At 39.6% G+C, this 20081-nt stretch overlaps 1 protein-coding gene and 1 long non-coding RNA gene across 7 annotated transcripts in view; one reads left to right on the top strand and one right to left on the bottom strand.

Moving 5' to 3' along the window:
- Positions 1-20081, bottom strand: part of ZNF516 (zinc finger protein 516) — a 99018-nt gene that overhangs the window by 29462 nt on the left and 49475 nt on the right. For all 5 annotated transcript variants that reach the window (XM_075585495.1, XM_075585497.1, XM_075585498.1 and 2 more), the window contains one exon: positions 11893-13829. In XM_075585495.1, the coding sequence (XP_075441610.1) occupies positions 11893-13669 (1777 nt within the window). In that variant the 5' untranslated portion in view covers positions 13670-13829. The remainder of the gene's footprint in view (positions 1-11892; positions 13830-20081) is intronic.
- The window catches only part of LOC142486952 (uncharacterized), a 56667-nt gene that overhangs the window by 4233 nt on the left and 32353 nt on the right, over positions 1-20081 (top strand). The window contains exon 3 of one of the 2 annotated variants that reach the window (XR_012799092.1): positions 4759-5267. The exons of the other annotated variant lie outside the window; for it this stretch is intronic. This is a non-coding gene — a long non-coding RNA (uncharacterized LOC142486952). Of the gene's footprint in view, positions 1-4758; positions 5268-20081 lie in introns of those variants that run through there. 2 annotated transcript variants of the gene reach the window in all.

The following is a 20081-nucleotide window of genomic DNA, read 5'->3' on the forward strand; positions in this document are numbered from 1 at the left end:
TTATCTCAACGCGGGCGGCAGAAAGAACTGCTACGATGTATGCTTCTAAGCCGTCTTACCAACAGAGGGGGAAATCTCTCTTAGAAAAACAGAGATTGATCTAGCACACAAAATTTAAGAGGAAAAAATAGAAAAAAAATACTCAAAATCCAGTGCATCCAACCGAATGGTGAATGCCCCAAAACACGAGACATAGATTGTTCTTGCACAATGAAGAAAAAAGGCTGGGCACAGAATAAAACAATGTATTTCAATACAAAAAAGTAGCAGGCTGACATTTCAGGCCTACATGGGCCTTCAGCTGAGCTCTTTGTGCTGTGTTGTAATATATTGATTTTTCATGTTGGCATTCACCAGTTTTCACATAGTAAGCTTAGAGAGCAGTGGCACTGCACTCTATTTGTTCATTTATTTCTACTTTATTGACTTAGCGCATTGAGAATTACCATATCACTTTATTCTTTGACCAGCCTTTATCGTTGTTCTTGCACATACGCCAACATGAAAAAGAAAGGCATGAGAAACATCCGATTGAATATGACAATCTCTTGGCACATGGGTTTTTCCTGCGGGGGAGGGGGGGAGGGGGAAAGTGGGGGAGAGGTTGCCTGGACGTGTCTTATACAGTATTACTAGAAATCATGCATGTTTCCCAACGCTGTCTATTAAATGGAGAAATTAATAACTTTTGTTTCTGGAAAGAATTGGGTGTTAAAAGTGTTCCTATTCAGCTCGCCCAAGACATAGAATAAATAAAGTTATATAAAAACAGTTGTTACACCGTGACTCTCTTCCAAGGGCGCCCCAGCCCCCCGGGGAAACACTGCTGGCTGCTCAGCTGACGCATTGTGTGCGGTTTGCAGATTGCGAGGCTATGATGCAGCTCTACTCACTCTGCTTTCCACCGTGAATGAGTGTGTGATAGAGAAAGGTGATAAGTGTGCTAAATAAGAAGTGTGATTTGCGACAAGGGGAGTGGGGAGGGAGGGAAGAGTGAGGAAAGTGCGTTGGGTATGAAGTGTGTGTAAGAAGGGGGTAAGCGTGCTGTGAAATAGGAGGGCGAGTGTTGTGCGTGTAAGTGTGAAGGGTTGGCACGTAAACTTAAGGAGAAAAAAATAATCAGCAAGGGGTGCAAGAGTTGGGGGAGAAAAAAAAGAAAGTAGAGAGGTACCACCTTAAAACACACAGGAGAGATTCACTATGGTGTGCCGCAAGTCAACACATCTGATACAGCTCCATTTGCTATTGGCTTGAATAGTAGATAACGCGGGATTGGGTGACTTAGCCCGGATTGGATATTAGTGAATCTCCCCATAGGGTTGGGCAATATACCGGTAGCATAGTAATACTGCGGAAATAAAATATGGATGATAATTCGACACTTACCATTATTTAGTATTATCCACTGGCTGTTGGTGTCGTAGAGGTGCTGGTGTGAAGCTACAGAATGTGACAGTCACGGAGCTTCCAGCCACACTCCCCCCTCACCCCTTATGGCCACATTTCTGCTGCTGTGTGGAAGTCAGGAGAGAGAGGAGTGGGGGCAGGTCTGTAAGCTCCTGGACTTTCACATGCTGCAGCTTCAAGGAACCCTGCTCCTCCCATGCCTCTTCACAGCAGTAATATACGTGACCATTATATAAATAACAAATAATATAAATAACACATGGAGGGGAGAAGTGCTTCAGACATAAAAGTAACATCTATCAAAAGGAGTCCCTGCTCTGAAGAGCTTACAATCTAATTTGTTGGCAGGAAGAACGTACAGAGACAGGAGGGCGTTCTGGTAAGTGCATCTGCAAGGGGCCATGGTTAATGTATGAGGTGTTAATTAGCAGCCATGGAGCTACTCATATGCTTCCTTAATCGGGTGTGTTTTAAGGTGGGTCTTAAAGGTGGATAGAGTGGGTGCTAGTTTGGTATTGAGGGGAAAGGGCATTCCAGAGGTGTGGGGCAGTCACTGAGAAAGGTTTAAGGCGGGAGAGGGCTTTAGATACAAAGGGGGTAGAGAGAAGACATCCTTGAGCAGAACGCAAGAGTCGGGATGGTGCAATGGGAGAAATTAGGGCTGAAATGTAAGGAGGAGCAGAAGAGTGTAAAGTTTTATAAGTGAGAATTGAGTGGGTGGTACAGGATTTGATAGGAAGCCAGGAGAGGGATTTCAGCAGGGGAGACGCAGAGACATACATTGTGCCAAAATGTGAATTTTACAATGAAATTGTGCGCTTGGGACAATAAAGGAAAAGTAAATCTGAAAACAAAAGAGAATAAGCTGTACGTCACCTTCAACTATAAAAGCAGACAACTCCATACCGCTTCTCATAAAACAGTACATCAAATGCCTCTTCCATCTACTGTTACGCCATCTAATTATCAGGATTAATTTAAACTAAATACACCACTTCCATCCCTGCTTTTAAAAACATACAGCAAATCTGTATGAAAAAGAGGTGAATTTTCATGCTGTAAATAGAAGACAAAAGGAGCCCACGAGACACTGTTCTCTTATCTTTCAATGTAATCTGCTTCATTGTGCTCTTACCTTAAAGGGGCAATCCCTCCTAGCACCAAAGTGAACCAATTCCATTGTCATATTTAAAGCATTTCACCTGGGTAACAGATGCCTTTTTATCCAAATCTGACATCTATCAGTACTTGTAATGTATTATTTCATGTTAGATTTGGGAAGGCTTTGATTTCCATTTTGGAAAGGGTGCTCCATTTTGTCCCTCACCCACAGCTTCCATTAACTTTATTGGGTCTCTGATAAGGACCGACTGGGATAAGGGTAAAGAATACACATCACCATTCAGAGGCCCTCCTAAGAAAGTCACCTTGGTGCACATTTAATTATTTTATGAGCCTGTTGAAGCAAGAACAGGATTTAAAAAAAAAAAAAAAAAATGAAATTTGATTCCTGTTCACATTTGTCTGAATACAGACTAGGAAAAAAATATATATCAAAAGCTGTTCTTGACTCAGCCACTTCCTCTCCATATTATAAAACTCGGCTTTGATTTTAGCAACATTAAAAAGGGCGACTAGGTGAAAAGAATTACAGAGCCACTGCAGCATTAAAGAGCAATTAAATAATATCTCTATATCTATCCATCCCTATATCTATATATCATACGTTACCAACAGTAAAGGTGGCAAAGAGGCGACAGCACTCAGCAGGTATTCAAAAACAATCATAATCATCAATTAATTATATTAAGATATTAGCACATAGAACCAACGTTTCGATCCACACAGGGCATCTTCCTCAGGGGGGGGGGGGGTGCAGCAAACAAGTGACAGCAAGTGACTAAAGTACCCACCACCCTAGGGCCTCAAAACACACCCACCAATTAAAATCAGACAAAACGCATGAAAATACAGGTAATTAGCTCAAAATAGCATCAGCCGTGCCAAAGTCCTGCTATTGGCCCTTATCCGCTCACGTGACAATGCCGGTACAGCAAAGCGTCCTGCGTCACCATAAACTCCACAGCGCATGCGCACGGAGCTCATGTTCACCGCGCCTGAAATTTGATTCCTGTTCTCATTTCTCTGAATACAGACTTGAAAAAAGCTTTTCTTGACTCAGCCACTTCCTCTCCATATTATAAAACTCTGTTTTCATTTTAGCAACGTCAGTTTCAAAAAGAGCGACTAGGTGAAAACAATTACAGAGCCACTGCGGCATTAAAGAGCAATTAAATTATATATCAATGCAACTTAAATGGTCTTTCTTTTTTGCACTCGTGCCACAGGTTGTCACCACAAACGCATTGCAACATGAAGATGAACTATAAAGTAATCCCAACTGCTAACTCCCAATAGTGCAATGCTGTACAGTACATAGTGGGTATCGACATACATGTGCTGGGAAGCTCAAATTAAATAGATTCCGGGTCAGCTGCAACAGGAAGTTTCCACATTGCTACTTTTCCTGTTGGTGTACTGGAAGCAAAACCTCTTATCCATTCAATGCAAATGCATCATAACCACATTAACATTTGCTGTGCGAGAAGAATGCTGTAATATTCAGTCGTTGTGTTTTAATAGTATGTTTGAAATGAAAATCCCATATAAAAAGATATAGAGCATGTACATTGGGTGGGTGGTGGGTGATTTGGGGGTGGAAACAAACAAATAAACAAAAAACCCCGGGCGCCTAAACTTTTCCTGCTGGTGCCTGTGTTTTGTGGCACAGACCACCCGATTCTGCTTCACCAACGCAACATGAAAGCCTAATCAGGCGCGCGGTGACCGGTCATGGTGGTGACTGACAGGTTAAATCACCGCTCAATGTGGAGTGCAGAGGAATTGGAGAGCAGCAGGCAGGGCCGCGCTAGGACTAGGGGTGAAAGCGAGACGCTGCACACAAGGCCCGCCCCTGCTCTCAATATACACTGTGGCAGGGGGAGATGTGTCTGTCAGAGAGTCTCCCCCTAAATTGTTTAAAGTAATCTTGAAATCTAAAGCACATTGCATATTACACATATAAAGTAGGTGTACATATTAAGTGGGCACGAACACTAGAGAAGTTTAGCGAAGCACCGATCTTCTTTTAATGCATTAAATAAAAATATCACTTGCGAGTACATTCACGTCTCAGATATAACTCTGATTATTTTTTTTTTATAATATATAATATTATATAATATAATCTTTAATGAAACTGACTGAGGCAAGCTGGCAGAATCTGCACACGGTCACATAGAAAGCTCCCAAGACACAATGACCTTCCTCTCTGTATTTGTGTCTTTATAGATCCATTTAGGAATCCATCTTGAGAAATCCTGGCTTAATGAAGAGTTTCCAGCTGTGCTTTGATATGTGACTGTTCCTAATGTCATTCAACTTTAACGCACTTATTACAAACATACTACAATATGTTTATACAATACACATTTTCATTCCTCCCCTCCCCCAGAAATATACCCTGGGCATCTGTAATTGTACTGATCCTTTAGTCACATATATACATAAAGCACAAGATGAGGTCACGTGGTCTAGGTGTTATAGCCTAGCCTAGGTGTAGGGGCACATGACTGGGCTAGTAGTGAAGTGTCAGTGAAGATGTCACATGTTGGTGTGTCTTGGGAATTGTACAGGGATCTATGCGATTGGTGGGATTTTGACCGTTTCTTGTTATATAAAACATTGTCCCAGCTAATGTCAGTTAATTTTACGATACTGTTAACAAATGTTCAATAAATTCTGTGTATTTTTTGCCCAAATTATGGTTGTGTGTTAATTATAAGTAAGTGGAATCAACACTGATGAAACCATGCCAGCCTGTAAACTGCAGGAGACAAGACTAGTGCACTGTTCAAGTTGCAATTAGCTTTGAATAGAGGTTACACATTGTACTGCTTTGTGTTACATTTCTCTATAGTCTATGAAAGCGATCAAATAATGGTTATGGAATCATAGAATAAGGAAAACCCTTTTACGATCTAGATCCCATTATTACCACTTGTTCATTAGTTTAGTATCCATGCCACACTGTTGCATTCAGGATATCATTAGACAATCACTAATCAAACAGGTCAGGCTGCTGCACTAGGGAGGCAGTGAATATGAGGAGATAAAACAAACTCCTGCAGTTCTAGGAAACTGGAAATAGGATTTTTGGGGACATTTAAAAAAAAAACAAAATAATACCTAGCCTGTGAATATGATACATGTTGGCCTATAAGGACTCCATAAAAAGCATGCTACATACTGTATATGCAGGCTTATATGACTATTGCAAATAAGCATCAGAAAATGCACTAAAAGCAGCATTCAGTGCAAAAATGTATAGATTTTTTTCAATAGATATGGAACTGAGGGTTCCCCAGGAACTGAATCACATTTTCAGCTTTGGGGACCCCCTGGACAGCTTCAACATCATACTTTGCGACTTCCTACTGGTCGATGGCTTCACAGCCATTTTGTTTCTCACAATGATAAGACCAGAACCAAAAGCTGTAATTAGATTGGGAACCAAAGCCTGAAGATAGATCGATATAAACATTTTTTTTTAGTGCTTCAACTCTGTTGAACCGCTCTGGATCCGATCCCGTTAACAAAAAACTATTTTAAAAAAAACAACACGCAGCCAGGATTGTGGCTTTAAATAGCGGAGTTGCGTTAGCATATATGTAAAGCTACCTCTCAAATGCCTTTTTTCTGAACTGGTACAGCTTCTGATAAAAGGGCTCCATTAACGTATACACAGTATCCTGCAGTAACTATCACGGTCCTAACATGCTTCAGACCAAGTATCAACAGGATGCATTCCGAGTGACTTGTAGGTCAAGATGAGCAGACATGCAAGAGTCTTCCTCATTTCCAGGATCGTGGAGTTTCAAATGTCTCTAGGCAGTACAACACATATGGCAATTATCTCCTTCACTTACAGAATTAGCAGCCACTTCTGAATCCTCACTCTTTCTGGACTTCCTACCACACTCCCAATAATATTTTGAACACTATAGCTCCATACAGCCTCTTTCTTTTAAATACCGATTATTGTAATGGGTTAATATCAATATCAAGGTTAAAACTAGATTAGGAAACTTTCTGTCCTGCTTAAGATTCATATCCATTGGTCTCAATTGCACTCGATATGAGAGAGGCCAAGATAAATGTGCCTATCCAGCTGATAGATTTTGTGTCAGGGCTACTACAATTTTATTGCTAGCTGTCTTCCAGAGGTTTCCACATCTCATGTTTATCAGCCCATGGGGCACTTTAGGACACACTGTGTGAGGTAAGCACCAAAAGGGAACAAAGTCCACGCAGTCTTTGCTTTCAGCAAATAAACAATGCTTTTAAAGGTGCAATGCCACTTAACCGACCAGAAAACTGCATTTTATAAAGAATCTAACAGGATTACTTAAACAAATCTTACCATGCTAATCGCAAATATTTGGCCAGTTTCATGTTTCTTTTCACTATTTCGAAAGGGGCCTCTGAATTGGGAAGAGTTTGTAAATAGTTTATATACCCTTTCCCCTCCTGTCCATATCAGGAAGTCGATAAAGATAAGGGGATGGGTAACAAAGGGAACTATGGCACTTGCTAAACAGAAATTAGCATTAGACTATGGAATATACGGATCATGACAAAAGTTGTACAATTCTGGGGCAAAAACATTGCCAAGAAAACAAAATGGACATTTGTTGTAGTGCTCCACCATTCTCCTGTTTTCTCAAGAAAACAAAACATGGTTTTCAGTGGGATTTTTCTCTCGGATACATATGGTATATTTTTTGTGCCCATAATTACACCACTTTTGCCTTATGTAAATATAGAGTATTCTTTTACTCAGAGGTGTAGTAAGACTTATTGCTCTGTCTATTCTTCAATCACTAATTTTCTCAAACTGTGACAGTAAAGATATGCCAGAGGTAGCTTTGCAGTAATAGTTACAGGACTCTCAAGCACTCAGAATATTAATAGGTGTGTGCAAAACATTCACACACGTTTGCGTAGAAATGTGGACATTTACACCTGCCTAAAAAAATTGCAGATAACCGTCGCAAAAAACACGAACACCACATATCTTCCCCATCAAACAATTAAACGGGAAAATTTGTACAAATCCAAATTACTTTTTCCAAAAATTATTTGCGCATTTTGCTCATAATTTGCTAAAAGAAAAAAATTATGCATTTTAACCTTGAAAATCACACATCTGTAAGTATTAATAAGTATAGTTATGCACCAAATTAAGCCTCGGTAAACATCTTTACCAAAACTTTATTTTGCTCTGAACTGTCCTCTCAAAAGTCAAAAAATACATTACTTTAAATAAACTCTTCTTTGCAACACAGCTACTGCCTACAGGAACATTTATAATCCTATTGTTGAAAATTCATTGTGTACATTTAGGGGTGTTTTGGTTCAGCCTTATTACATTACAGATAATAAGGTGCAAACCAATTTTTGCTATCAATCAATTCCCACAGTATGAGATCGTCTTTTCCACATTAAATCTCCTGTCTAAAAATAGCAGCTTATAAGTTTTTTTCTTATAATTCGTTAACTAAATTGTTTACAAAGAAACCACTAAAATCTACCTCTGTCGGGAGACAAGAGACGGTAGCAAAGTCTTCCTCTGGTGGTCATTCTGCCCAAAATTAAACCTGCCAATATTGAGTTTGGCATTTGGGATGATTATCTGTCCATTTGTTTATAACAACTTTCTTTGATAAAAGTTTTGAATAACCACACACATTAGATACAGTTAAATTGAGGGTTTCATGGGAATTTGTGTGGCCAATACTATACCATTATATAGGTTTTCACAGAAATGTGCATGAACCGTTCAAGCAGCATTTTCAGTTGTCACCTCTATTTAAAAAGCTTAACTCTTAATACTACAAAAAGATCATTTCTTGTTCCATACTTTTAAACTATGCAAAATGAAAGGTTCAATCCTGACACTTTATTTATTTAGACACACACACAAAGGTGTCGTTTTTAAATGCTATATTTGATATTTAAAATGCTACATCCACCTTACATTCATTTTCATAGAACAGATCCTTAGAATACATCTGTGTATCACTCTGGAACAGGTTTTTAAAATTGCTTTCGTTCCATTACATGAATTGCCACAAAAGTAGTTAATCTGAATGCAAGAGGGTAAAATGGTTGTATGACCTTTCTATGACCAACGCTGCGCACCCAGTCAGCGCTACTCAAGATCATTATTATCTGTCCCATTTTATTACGATTATTGTCTTTATATCTCAAATTAGCTCTGAACACAAGCAAGCGTTAGCCAATTCCGTTCACTACAAATTGGCAGATTGGAGATGGTCATCTTTCCAAAAGTATATAACATTCAGAAAGTCAAAACAAGTCTTCCCAGTCTGACAGCAAAACAAACACGTCTGATCTGAGACACTTACTATGTTCTAAAGAAAACATACAGATGCAGTCCCTGCAGATCAGTGCTCCATGGAATCAGGTCTTCATAACAATAGAATACATGTAATATTCCTGCTAAGGCAGCCAACAGTTGCAATGCCCTTTATACTACGTTTAGATGCACGATACGGTGTAGCTGCTTTTTTCCATGCATCTTTACTACTGTTCGTGTTGAAATGGTTAAGTACGCTATGCAGTTGTGTAATGTAAAATGCATTATGTACGCGGTTATTGCACAGCATACGATTTCTCAAGTTCTGTCTTAATATAGACTAATGGGGTTGCTACCTACTGACTAATGCCTCAGGGGAATCAAGACTAAATTTGGCACCTCATAGACAAGAGATTCCTGATCTGATTAATCCACAGGTGGATTAAGAATCACTCTGAAAAGTGTTTTTATATTAATCATGCAGGGAAGCACTGCAGTTGTGTTTTGCTTCAAACACAACTAAACACAAATGGGTTAAAAGCACTTATGTGGAAGTTATTTTTAACACAAGACATTGCCTTTTTCAACACCGGTTTTATTTTTAAAATCTCATGCTTTGTTCAGGAGATGAGCATTTGAAACATTAAGTGCCCGGGAGGTAAAAATGGAGCTCTCCCCAGAGCCCAGTGCAGTTTAATGCTTACCGTGGTAACTTCAGTTGCTAGAAATTAAGAAAATCACAATTTTTTAACACTTTGTTGTTAAAAAGCAGGACATGCCAACATTAGATCAGTTAAACGCAAAGGCTTCTAAGGGGTCGCTGCTTTAAATAAAAGTAGGTGTCCAAAAACGTTTGATTTATACTAATCTTCACATGACCTGCTCTCTAGAATAAAAATAAAGCAATAATTTATAGCGTGTGGCAATTATTCTGCGTTTCTAAAATAAAACCTGAAATGTGGCTAGAACTTCAGGTTTATTACATTGCATCATGAAATCACTGACTTTGGACAATATTGAATTACCCCTCAAATGTGAAGTGAAGAGATTCTTGCAAGCTCTGCATCACGATAAGCATTAGCTAGACTTTCACAATCGGAAATCATCATTTTGTATAAAGTACCACCCTTTGATGAACACGGCTTATATTTAGTTTGTACAACAACTTTCAGGACTTTACAGTTGTCCATTTGCAGTCCTGAAATCTCTTGCCCAAACTGCAGAGGCGCAAAAGGCGTGTGTGGACCCTTCGAAAGTCTTTCTACTTAAAAATAATCCAGTTATCACCCACATTTACACGGCTACTAAAGCTGTTCACTGCACGTATGATGTGGCTTCAGTGCATAATGTAAACTTTGGATCCAATATTTTATTTGCCTTATCCACTTATATCTTGATTTGGACCACAGTCTAAAATTCAAGATTCTTGCCACCAGGCATAAAAATATTAGGTCAAGGGGACCTTTAATCCTCAACTAAGGTGTACTTTTTAATGAAGATTACATGTTAACTCATCTAGCAGGTACATTCTATTCTTAAATAACCTATATCGCTAAGTTTATAAAGAGGTCATTTTTAACCTTGAAGTCTCTAATTGCATTTGACATATTCTCAATCTTCTGCTTACAACTGAATTGTTATTTTCTTTTTGTTTACACATTAAAGTCCACAGACAAAAAAATGCATTGAATGGGAAGAAAACAGATGTGTTCGTTTTCCGTCTCGAGATATCTTGTTTTTGTAGGCATAACATTTACATTTATTTGGAGAACATCTGGCACCGTTCAACATTTGTAAGACGAGCTAGATTACGTGTATCCTGAGACCTTGACCCTTTTTATTTTAAAACATTCAGTACTGTAGAAGAATATAAAGAGGTTTATTTTGCTACACATAGAAAATTAATGAAGGTTCGCAATTAGGACTATAAAGTTATGCCCCCCTTTGGGGGGGGGGGGCAGGGGGATGAGGGAAGATTGAAGTAGACATGCTCCAGAGCTAAAGACAAAAAAAACTGTGCGTTTCTTACTTTAAATTAATTGTTTTAGGATTTTATGTGAAAAAAATAACAGCCTATTTTGGCTGCACACGGTGTTCTTTCTCAACACAGTGAAACATGTGCATTTTGACAATACATAGGAAATAGCGTCACACTGACACAAATGCTACCAAGATGACAAAATACTGTATAAGGGACTGTAACAGAACCAGAATACTGGGTAGTATATTTCTTCTTTTATGCCGAGGCTGTCTGGGCTGTATATGACCTCCCCTCAGTAGTGTAACAGAAGGAGAGACAAAGTCCTAGATTCACTCAAATGTATTAAAATAAGGACCAAAAAATACCGTCTTTAACTGATCTCATTAGCATAGAGTTGGCACGTTAATTCAGGAAAGCGCTACGTTAACTTCACATAACGTGAGAGATTTGTAGATCTCCAAATAGATTACATATACTCCACATAAAGAGACCTGCAAAATATGCAAATTTAAATAGTTTTGCATATATTTGGCATCTCTCTCTTCCCCCTCCCTCTCTCCAGCAAAAGCCCTATTTCAGTGTCTGGATGGGAGAAATGCCGTAGTTAGGTATGACTAAAATAACGATACGTTTCTTCCTGTCGTTAACCTTATAAGAGCTTAGTAAATATGGGATGAATATCTTATATAATAATATAATAATTCCACTTGCATAACATAACATTAACAATAACAATAACAGCCATTATAAAGAATGTAATGCTTTATACAGGAATCCTCGTTAATGTCACGTTATTTGCTTTAGTATATACTGCGTTATTATTCACAGGTGTTAACTTGGGTAACATCATGAAATAGGCTAATGGAGCTTAGTGAAAATCAGGGTCAAAGTGTCTAGGCCCTGAAATGTTAAACTAATATGTATTTAATTTTATAGCAGTGTTTTTTAAGCAGCCACACGTGAAAGTCCAAATTATTTTTCTGCTCATAAAATATTACACAAATGGCTTTATTTTAAACTCTGCTGAACAGAAGTGTTTAATAAAATGTGCTTAAATCCTTACCTGGAGATGGGGGAGGGGCTTCTTCAAAACTGTCATCAGCACCATCATCTCCCATACCGGAGGCCACAGAATATTCAGGGGCTGAGGCAGAGTCTGGAGTACTAGGCCTGCTAGCAGAGTCCCCCTCACTAGTGGACCCATATCTGTCATGGTGAGAAACTGACCCACTCTCACTCAGGCTCCGGCGTTCCTTTCTATGCACCCTGGAATGAAGCACCATCTGATGGTATGTACGGAAAATCTTTCCACACTCAAAGCACTCTGTGGATTTGTTCTGAGATGACCTTCTGCTCTGGCGTGAAGGTGGTCTGAATTCCAAGTCATTTGGTCCATCTACGTAGATTTCTCCAAGCTGCGTGCTACTGCTTTTCTCTGTGCGGCTAACACTTGTACTGTTGCGTTTCTTTGTGTTACTGGTACTGTGACTGTCGGGCTCCCGTTTTCGCTTCTCCTGACTGACAAGGATGTATTCCCCTTTATCCTTGTCATATGTTACATCTGCATCCGCCAAGGTTTCATCCCAGCCTACATATTTAGTGTACTCTGTTGGCTCTACAACTTTTCCTTTGGTAGCCAGCTGCCAAGCTTGATAGCTATTGACTGGATCAAGCTCGCGTACTCTTTTTCCTTGTTGTGCATTTGATGTTTCATTTGCATCCACTAAAGGCCCTAATTTTAAGTAATCGAGGAAAAACTGCTTGGTCACAGGAGAATCCAAGCTTCCATTGAGAATATCTTCACTTGTTTGTGCTGCCTTCTCTTCAGAAGTGTCTTCTTCCATTTTGCAGTGCACTAGGTTGTGTGCATTTAGGCTTTCCATGTTTGTAAACAGATTACCGCATTTCGTGCAAACTTCATAGAGGCATAAACCAGTCATTATGGTCTCTTCCTGAACAACATCATTGATAGTGGCTACTGGCTCCAAATCAGATTTCGGCTTGTTTTTGCTCCCAGTTTTTGGGCCATGAGATTTCATGTGGTTCTTTAGAAACCAGGGCTCTTTAAATCTTCTGCCACAAATGTGGCAGCCATGATCAAATGATCCCCGATGCTTTTTCATGTGGGCTTTGAGAAACCATGCTTGACTAAAGGCTTGACCACAGACTTCACAAGGGTACTCCCCTGCGCTAAGTTCATTCTTGCCATTCTCGGTGTAAGCTTCTCTATTCAATGGAATTGCTGTTGTGATATGGTCTTTTTCAATGTGGTTCAGCAGTGTCTCCTCTCTTAAAGTCATGTAGCTGCAAAACCTGCATTTGTATGGCTTGTGCACTTGTTGAAGGTGTTGGTCGAGATCTTTCTTTTTGTCATACTTGTTTTTGCAGAATGGGCACTGGTAGCTGCCAGGCTGGTCATCTTCCACTTCTGCCACTTCCGAATCTTCAATTTGTATGGTGCCATTGAGTATCTTGTTGCAAGCAGATGTGCTTTTAGTAGGACTTGCGCACCCACCCATACCTTCAGAAGCACCTATTTCTCCAACATGTGAATCTCCCATCTCCACGTCATGTACCTGACTAATTGTGCCAGTTCTGTGGGTTCGCAAGTGTATCTTCAAGTTGCCTTTCTGGGCAGCCCTGTGGTCACAGTAAGGACATTTGTATGGCTTTTCACCAGTGTGCTTTCGCATGTGCTGTGAAAGGGAGCTCTGGAAAGGGAAGCTTTTACCACAGATGATGCAACTGAAGCACAATGCTTTTTCTTCTTCTGGATCATTTTTACTAGGCTTCGCAGAGGATTCACGTAACTCCATATCAAATTGTTTCCTGCGTTCCATCACCAGCGTGACATCAGGTGGGTACAGTGGGAAATGACTATACTCAATCCAGCAGTGGTTGGTGAGAGAGTTGTGCTTTCAGTGATATGTTATTATTCAGCATAACTCCTAAAGTGACCTTCTTCACAAATCTACACCACACGGCACTAGCAATGGGTACCTTAAAAAAAACAAAATAAAAACACAAACGTTAATATGTTTTGTACATATACTGCAGCAGAAAAACTCAGTTGCTATTCATTTTGCAGTTGACCCAAGAAACAAAAGCTTCAAACATTGTAATGATCTTCAAATCCCATTTGTAATCAAGTAAAACCGACCACAACATATTTCCCGGCAGTACATTTCTCTTAGTTGTATAATTTGACTCCCAAGTAAAAGTTTGCTTGCACACCGATATCTTATTTTAATTTTCCCATTTTCAAAATAATTGGCACTATATAGAAGCTTTGAAAATCTTCAGCCAGCCTACGTACTATATTTGAAAACTACTGTCGTTTTTTAAAATTTGAAAAACAGAAAAATATGTACATTGTTCTCATGTCAATAAAACTGCAAGGAAAAAAATAAATAAAAAAGATTGCGGTTTTCCAAAACTCTCAATTGTCCAGACAAATTTTATTTAACAATATACCTAATAACAGCGGCCCAATTACAAATTAATGCTACTTGTGTCATAATTACATAAGAGACCATTATGGTTAAGGTATTGTCAACTATTGGATGTTAAAATATGATGCCCTCACAAATCCCTAAAAAAAAAACAATTAACGTTGTGTAAAATGGATGCAACATTAACCTTACAATTTGAAATAATTATGAAATATGTTTAAAAGCAGCTTGTTTTTTGTTCACCCATTTCCTCTCTAAAAAGTAAGGAAGAAAGAAAAAGACAAAGAAAGAAAGGAAGGAAGAAAGAGAAGAAAAATAGCTGTGCCAGGGAGCTGACATGTAAAGGTCAGTCAGTAGCCTTTCTTTTTAAATAAATTGGCAGAGCACTTCCTACTTGGAATCAGTTTTCTATTTCAAACAATGTGAACTCAACAGTTCACTCATACACTAATTTTAAGTTACCAAAATTATTTGATCCATATGAAAGGAGACCAACACAAAGGAATGCTGCCGGCTTTGTTCTAATTAAATACCAGTGATTTAAAAAAAATAAAAAACACCCACTATAGTCCCATACATCTTTAGCTATATACAAGCATGTTCACACACACACACACACACACACACACACACACACACACACACACACACACACACACACACACACACACACACACACACACACACACACACACACACACACACAATTAGGCTGGAGATATTTTAAAAACTGGGGAACATGTCGTTTTTGTTATAAAAAGAACTTATTTTATTATCTTGTGCAAGGATCCTTCCCTTTCCTCTTTCCTGTGACTGCAACTTTGAGCACTATTCAAAAAAGTGTTTGGGACAATCGGAAAAAATTGGAGTGGCTACAGTATATTTTTTTCCAAGCGGAATACATTAGGAATTATATCACATTAAAGCGAGCTAAATTGTTTTGGAACATTTTTTTTTTTGTAACTGTCAAATACTTTCTCCAGCTGCTCCAACTGCACAGAGAACCAGGCAACTATACACATCCTGGTAATTATTTGCAAATCCTTTCATGGAAGTTTAGTAGGAAACGCAGAAGATCTCACCATCTTTCATAAACCTGTACTATGGTGTGACAATTATTTTCAGGGCTCAAGAAAAGAGAAAAAAAAAAAAAATGATTTTTGGGTAATTTATGAGGCCGTTCCTTTGAAACTTCTCGCTTTCCTTTGTGGTTCTTCCTGTCAGGTATTGTTTTCTGCAGTATTACATCTAGAGACTGAAACTCAAAACTACAGTGTTGGTGAAAAACATTTATGCACAGCATGTCCAAATCTGCCATAATTCTCAAATAATAATATTACATTTTTCACTTCTTTAAAAAAAAACAAAAAAAAAAACAGGTCATTTTTATAAATGGTGTCCAGCAAAATCAGACACCACAGGGAATGGCATCATTCAGCAAAACGCACATGATAAGAATGCAAGTAAAAAAGGACTTTGTAAGTAATACAGTGAAATACCTGTAGCCGTTTCACACTCTTAGGATGGGACTTGGGAGAATTAGGACAAAGAATAGATAGAGTATCCCAACTGCCAAGGCATGAGTATGTATTAGCCAGGCTAAATGAGGTGAACACGGTACAAACTCATACCATCTCTCCATTCGACCTTGGACAAGGTCACTCAATCTCCCAGTGCCTCAGGCACCAAAATTAGATTGTAAACTCTATCGGGCAGGATTACTTGTACCTGCATAATTATATGTACAATGCTGCATAAACTGTCAGCGCTATATAAGAACACTATTTACAGGAAAGCGGATCAAACATGGCAAACAGAATGTGAACTGAAGCAACAGGACACTAGAGTAGCTAAACAGAAATGCACTGTATTACATTAGCAACCTATAAAGCAGAGTTGGGTGCGGCTAACTACAGATAATTAGAGACAGGTGATGAAATGCAGTCAACATGTCAATGACACTGAACAGCAGACAGCCGTGGAGCTAACCAGCAGCTCAAATATCTCACTAGCTAATCCACTGCCTATATAGACCAAGAGCAGAGGTTACAAACCTGGGTGCCTAACCCACAGAGCTGAAACGTTCTCTCTTGCTCAAAGCTTCGTTTGTTGTCAAAGATATTTTAAAAAGTAGCTGCACTTACTGTAGTACTTCATTGTGATATACTTTCAACAAGATAAACTCCCTAAAAGAGAAAAGAGCAAATACAAAGACCGCTTATGAGCACATTGTCTCAGCCAAGTCTATAAACCTGTCTTTCCCCATAACGACTCAGCATGCAATGCTTCCACTGCAGCCAGGGATTCTGGGTAATAACATGCAAATGAGAACTCCTAGTGGATAGGAAAGGCAGCCGTTTTTAATAAATAAAAAAAAATTAAAAAGGGGATCAAGTGATCACTGTGTGAGGGACAAGCAAGAAGGTAAGCACAAATTTCCCCTTAGAAGCCTATATGAGTTTAACTCATACAATAATACTAGTATCTTGCCCCCTGAACAGCCTGTTCTGTTTATTTGTAGTATTAAAAATCATAGCTTCAGAGGTTACCATGGTAACATTGAAAATGCACTGGGCTCTGGGGGAAGACGTTAATTTTAACTTCGTTGGACACTTAATATTTCAAATGTATATCTCCTGAACAGAGCTTCATATTTGAAAATGTATAAACAGTGTTGGAAAAGGTAGAAAAATAAAAATAAATCAGTGTGGACTGCTGCTCTAACAGTGGATACAACAGCAGCAGCATACATCTCAAAATAAATATGACCAACAAAACAACAACAATCTAATTGCAGGAGACATAATTGCTAAATGGAAAAATCCTGGACGACCCGTCTAAAAACTCACCCCCCCCCCCCCCCAAACAGCACAGTGATGACAGACTTGTCAATCACCACTACAACCGGCACCAGCGCCCCTCCTTTGCTCCCTGGGACCAGCAGTGATTGACATGTCAAGCCACCACTGTGCAGCTCCGTGAGGAGAGTGGGGCGAGGGGGTGGAGTTCTTGGAAAACAGGAGGCAGAGGCTGCGCGAGGCCTGGGAGGGGAGAGGAGGGGCAGTTTGGAGCCCTCCTGTTCTCTGCCCGCCCCTGCTTTCAATGCACAGTGGGAGAGAGAGAGGGGGAGAAAGAGAGGGGGGGAAAGAGAGGGGGGGAAAGAGGGGGGGGGGAAAGAGGGGGGGGGGAAAGAGGGGGGGGGAAAGAGGGGGGGGAAGAGGGGGGGGGGAAAGGGGGGAAAGAGGGGGGGGAAGGGGGGGGAAAGGGGAGGGAAAGGGGGGGGGAAAGGGGGGGGGATGAGGAGTGGGGGGGGGAAGAGGAGGGGGGGAGGGAAGAGAGGGGGGGGAAGAGAGGAGGGGGGAGGGGGGGGAAGAGAGGAGGGGGGAGGGGGGGGAAGAGAGGAGGGGGGGAGGGGGGGGGAAGAGAGGAGGGGGGGGGGGGGGGGAAGAGAGGAGGGGGGGAGGGGGGGGGAAGAGAGGAGGGGGGGAGGGGGGGGGGATAGAGGGGGGGAGATAGAGGGGGGGAAAGAGGAGGGGGGAAGAGGGGGGGGGAAGAGGGGGGGGGGAAGAGAAAGAGGGGGGAGGGGGAGAAAGAGAGACTTGTCAGTGTGTCACAGATACACAATAACACACAGTGACCGAGTTGCCAACAGGAATAGCCAGAAGTCCCTCTCCCCAACCAAAATCTAACGCCTAAAAGTTCTGCCTGGCTCCTATTTTATATTTTTGTCCACACCTGCGTATAGGCATTGTAGCCATCAACTCCAACATAATGAAGCTGAACAAAATGCCCACACATAAGTCATATCATTGCCTAAAAAGGATCATTTACTCTGCGCCTTTCAGCAAGTAATTTGTACAATTAGAGGTCATCACTTGTTTTATTGGATAACATGTATAACAATCTAAAACCTGAAGAAAAAACAATGGTTATCTACTGTACTTGACAGTGGATATATATTCTAATGCTTGATCAAAGCAGGTACAGTATTATTATTATTGATAAAGTGGTAACCCACAACAAAGCAGAGTTCATCGCTTTAAAACTGCCCAACACAAGACAAACAATTAAAGGCTTATATTCTGCAAGCTGGGGTCCCAAATGGCTGTATGAAGCGATGCATTCACTATTGGGAGAGTAAGTACCATTGATGACAAGGCCTGAGGGCTTCTGCTGTTCTCGGGCCAATCAATAATCCATTATGAGCAAAATACATTTCTACTATAATTTGAAGAAATGGATAAAGAGAACCACTATGTGAACTACTTTAGAAAAGAAAAAGAAAAAACACACATACAGCCATTGCTGTAATTATCAAGTATTTAGCACTGTTACACAAAACAGAATTCAAAATATGTTTAATAATCATTGGCTCTGCAGAATTTTACAGCAGTTCATCATCTTCATGTATTCCATACTATGATCAACAGCTTCATGCACAATAGTTATCAATAAACATTACATGATCAGTATACTGAAGTCAAAGGTAACAAGACGTGGGCACTGCTGGTACAGAAAGGGGACTTTTCAGAATCGGTAAAGAGAGACATCCCATTCTAACAGATATCACGAGGGCTGAGTTTATTGTGGCCTCATCCAAAGAGACTCCCTAAAGCAAATTAGAAACACTTACACCACTTTAGTACACGCGTGTCACTGTTTAACATATTTTATATAAAATAGGTGTGAAAACGAAAAAAAAAAAGTCAGCAGCACTAAAATCTGAAAATGTCAGACTGAAAATGTAATTTGTGCAAAATGCCACAAGTTTTTCATTGTTGATAATGTTCTCCTTGATAGATCATATATATATATATATATATATATATATATATATATATATATATATGAAAAAGAATAAAGCGCAATCATGTGTAGCTGTTAAAAATAAGGGGAAAATGTAATAAAGGTTGGTTACTGGATGTACAAATGACACAAATACAGAAAAAGCATAACAATGAAACAATATATATGGATAAAAAAATAGAGGAAAAAATAATTGTCCAAACTGTGTCCAAAAAATGTCAAGCAGATCTAATGTGAGGAAGTAGCACTTTAAATGAATGAAGCACTTATTTGCCCGATACAGATGTGGCTGAAGCAACAAGTGGGGAGTGGAGTGACTGATATATATTAAATGTGAAGGTAGAAATAGCCGTGGTAGGCTGTTGGATGTTATCTGTAAATAGGATCCAAGGGGAAGGCAGAGGGGGGTAAGGGAACGGTCTCACCAGATGAGTGTAAACGCGATGAACCCCGAGGGGTATCTGCATCCCTCCGTCAGCTGCGCCTGCAAATCCGCAACGCAAGTATCACGTGATACTTCAGCCACATCTGTATCGGGCAAATAAGTGCTTCATTCATTTAAAAGTGCTATTTCATCACATTAGATCTGCTGGACAACTATTGTTTCCTCTATTATTTTATCCATATATATTGTTTTATTATTATGCTTTTTCTGTATTTGTGTCATTTGTACATCCAGTAACCAACCTTTATTGCCTTTATTAAAATTTTCCTTTATTTGTAACAGCTACACAGGATTGCACTTTATTCTTTTTCTCAAATCTTTAGGATTGTCATATCTTTTTAGAGCTGCATCCTATGGCATATTTTCTCCTGACCAGTGCCCGAAATTCTTTACACTATATTATTATCACTTATTAATTCACCTAAGTGCCATTTCTAGCACTGATTTGTGTTTACTTTATTTATATATATATATATATATATATATATATATATATATATATATATATATAATGTAAATACAACTGTATGCTCATCTGCATGTCTTAGG

This window comes from Ascaphus truei, chromosome 2 (assembly GCF_040206685.1).
Source record: "Ascaphus truei isolate aAscTru1 chromosome 2, aAscTru1.hap1, whole genome shotgun sequence".
Classification (NCBI taxonomy): domain Eukaryota; kingdom Metazoa; phylum Chordata; class Amphibia; order Anura; family Ascaphidae; genus Ascaphus; species Ascaphus truei.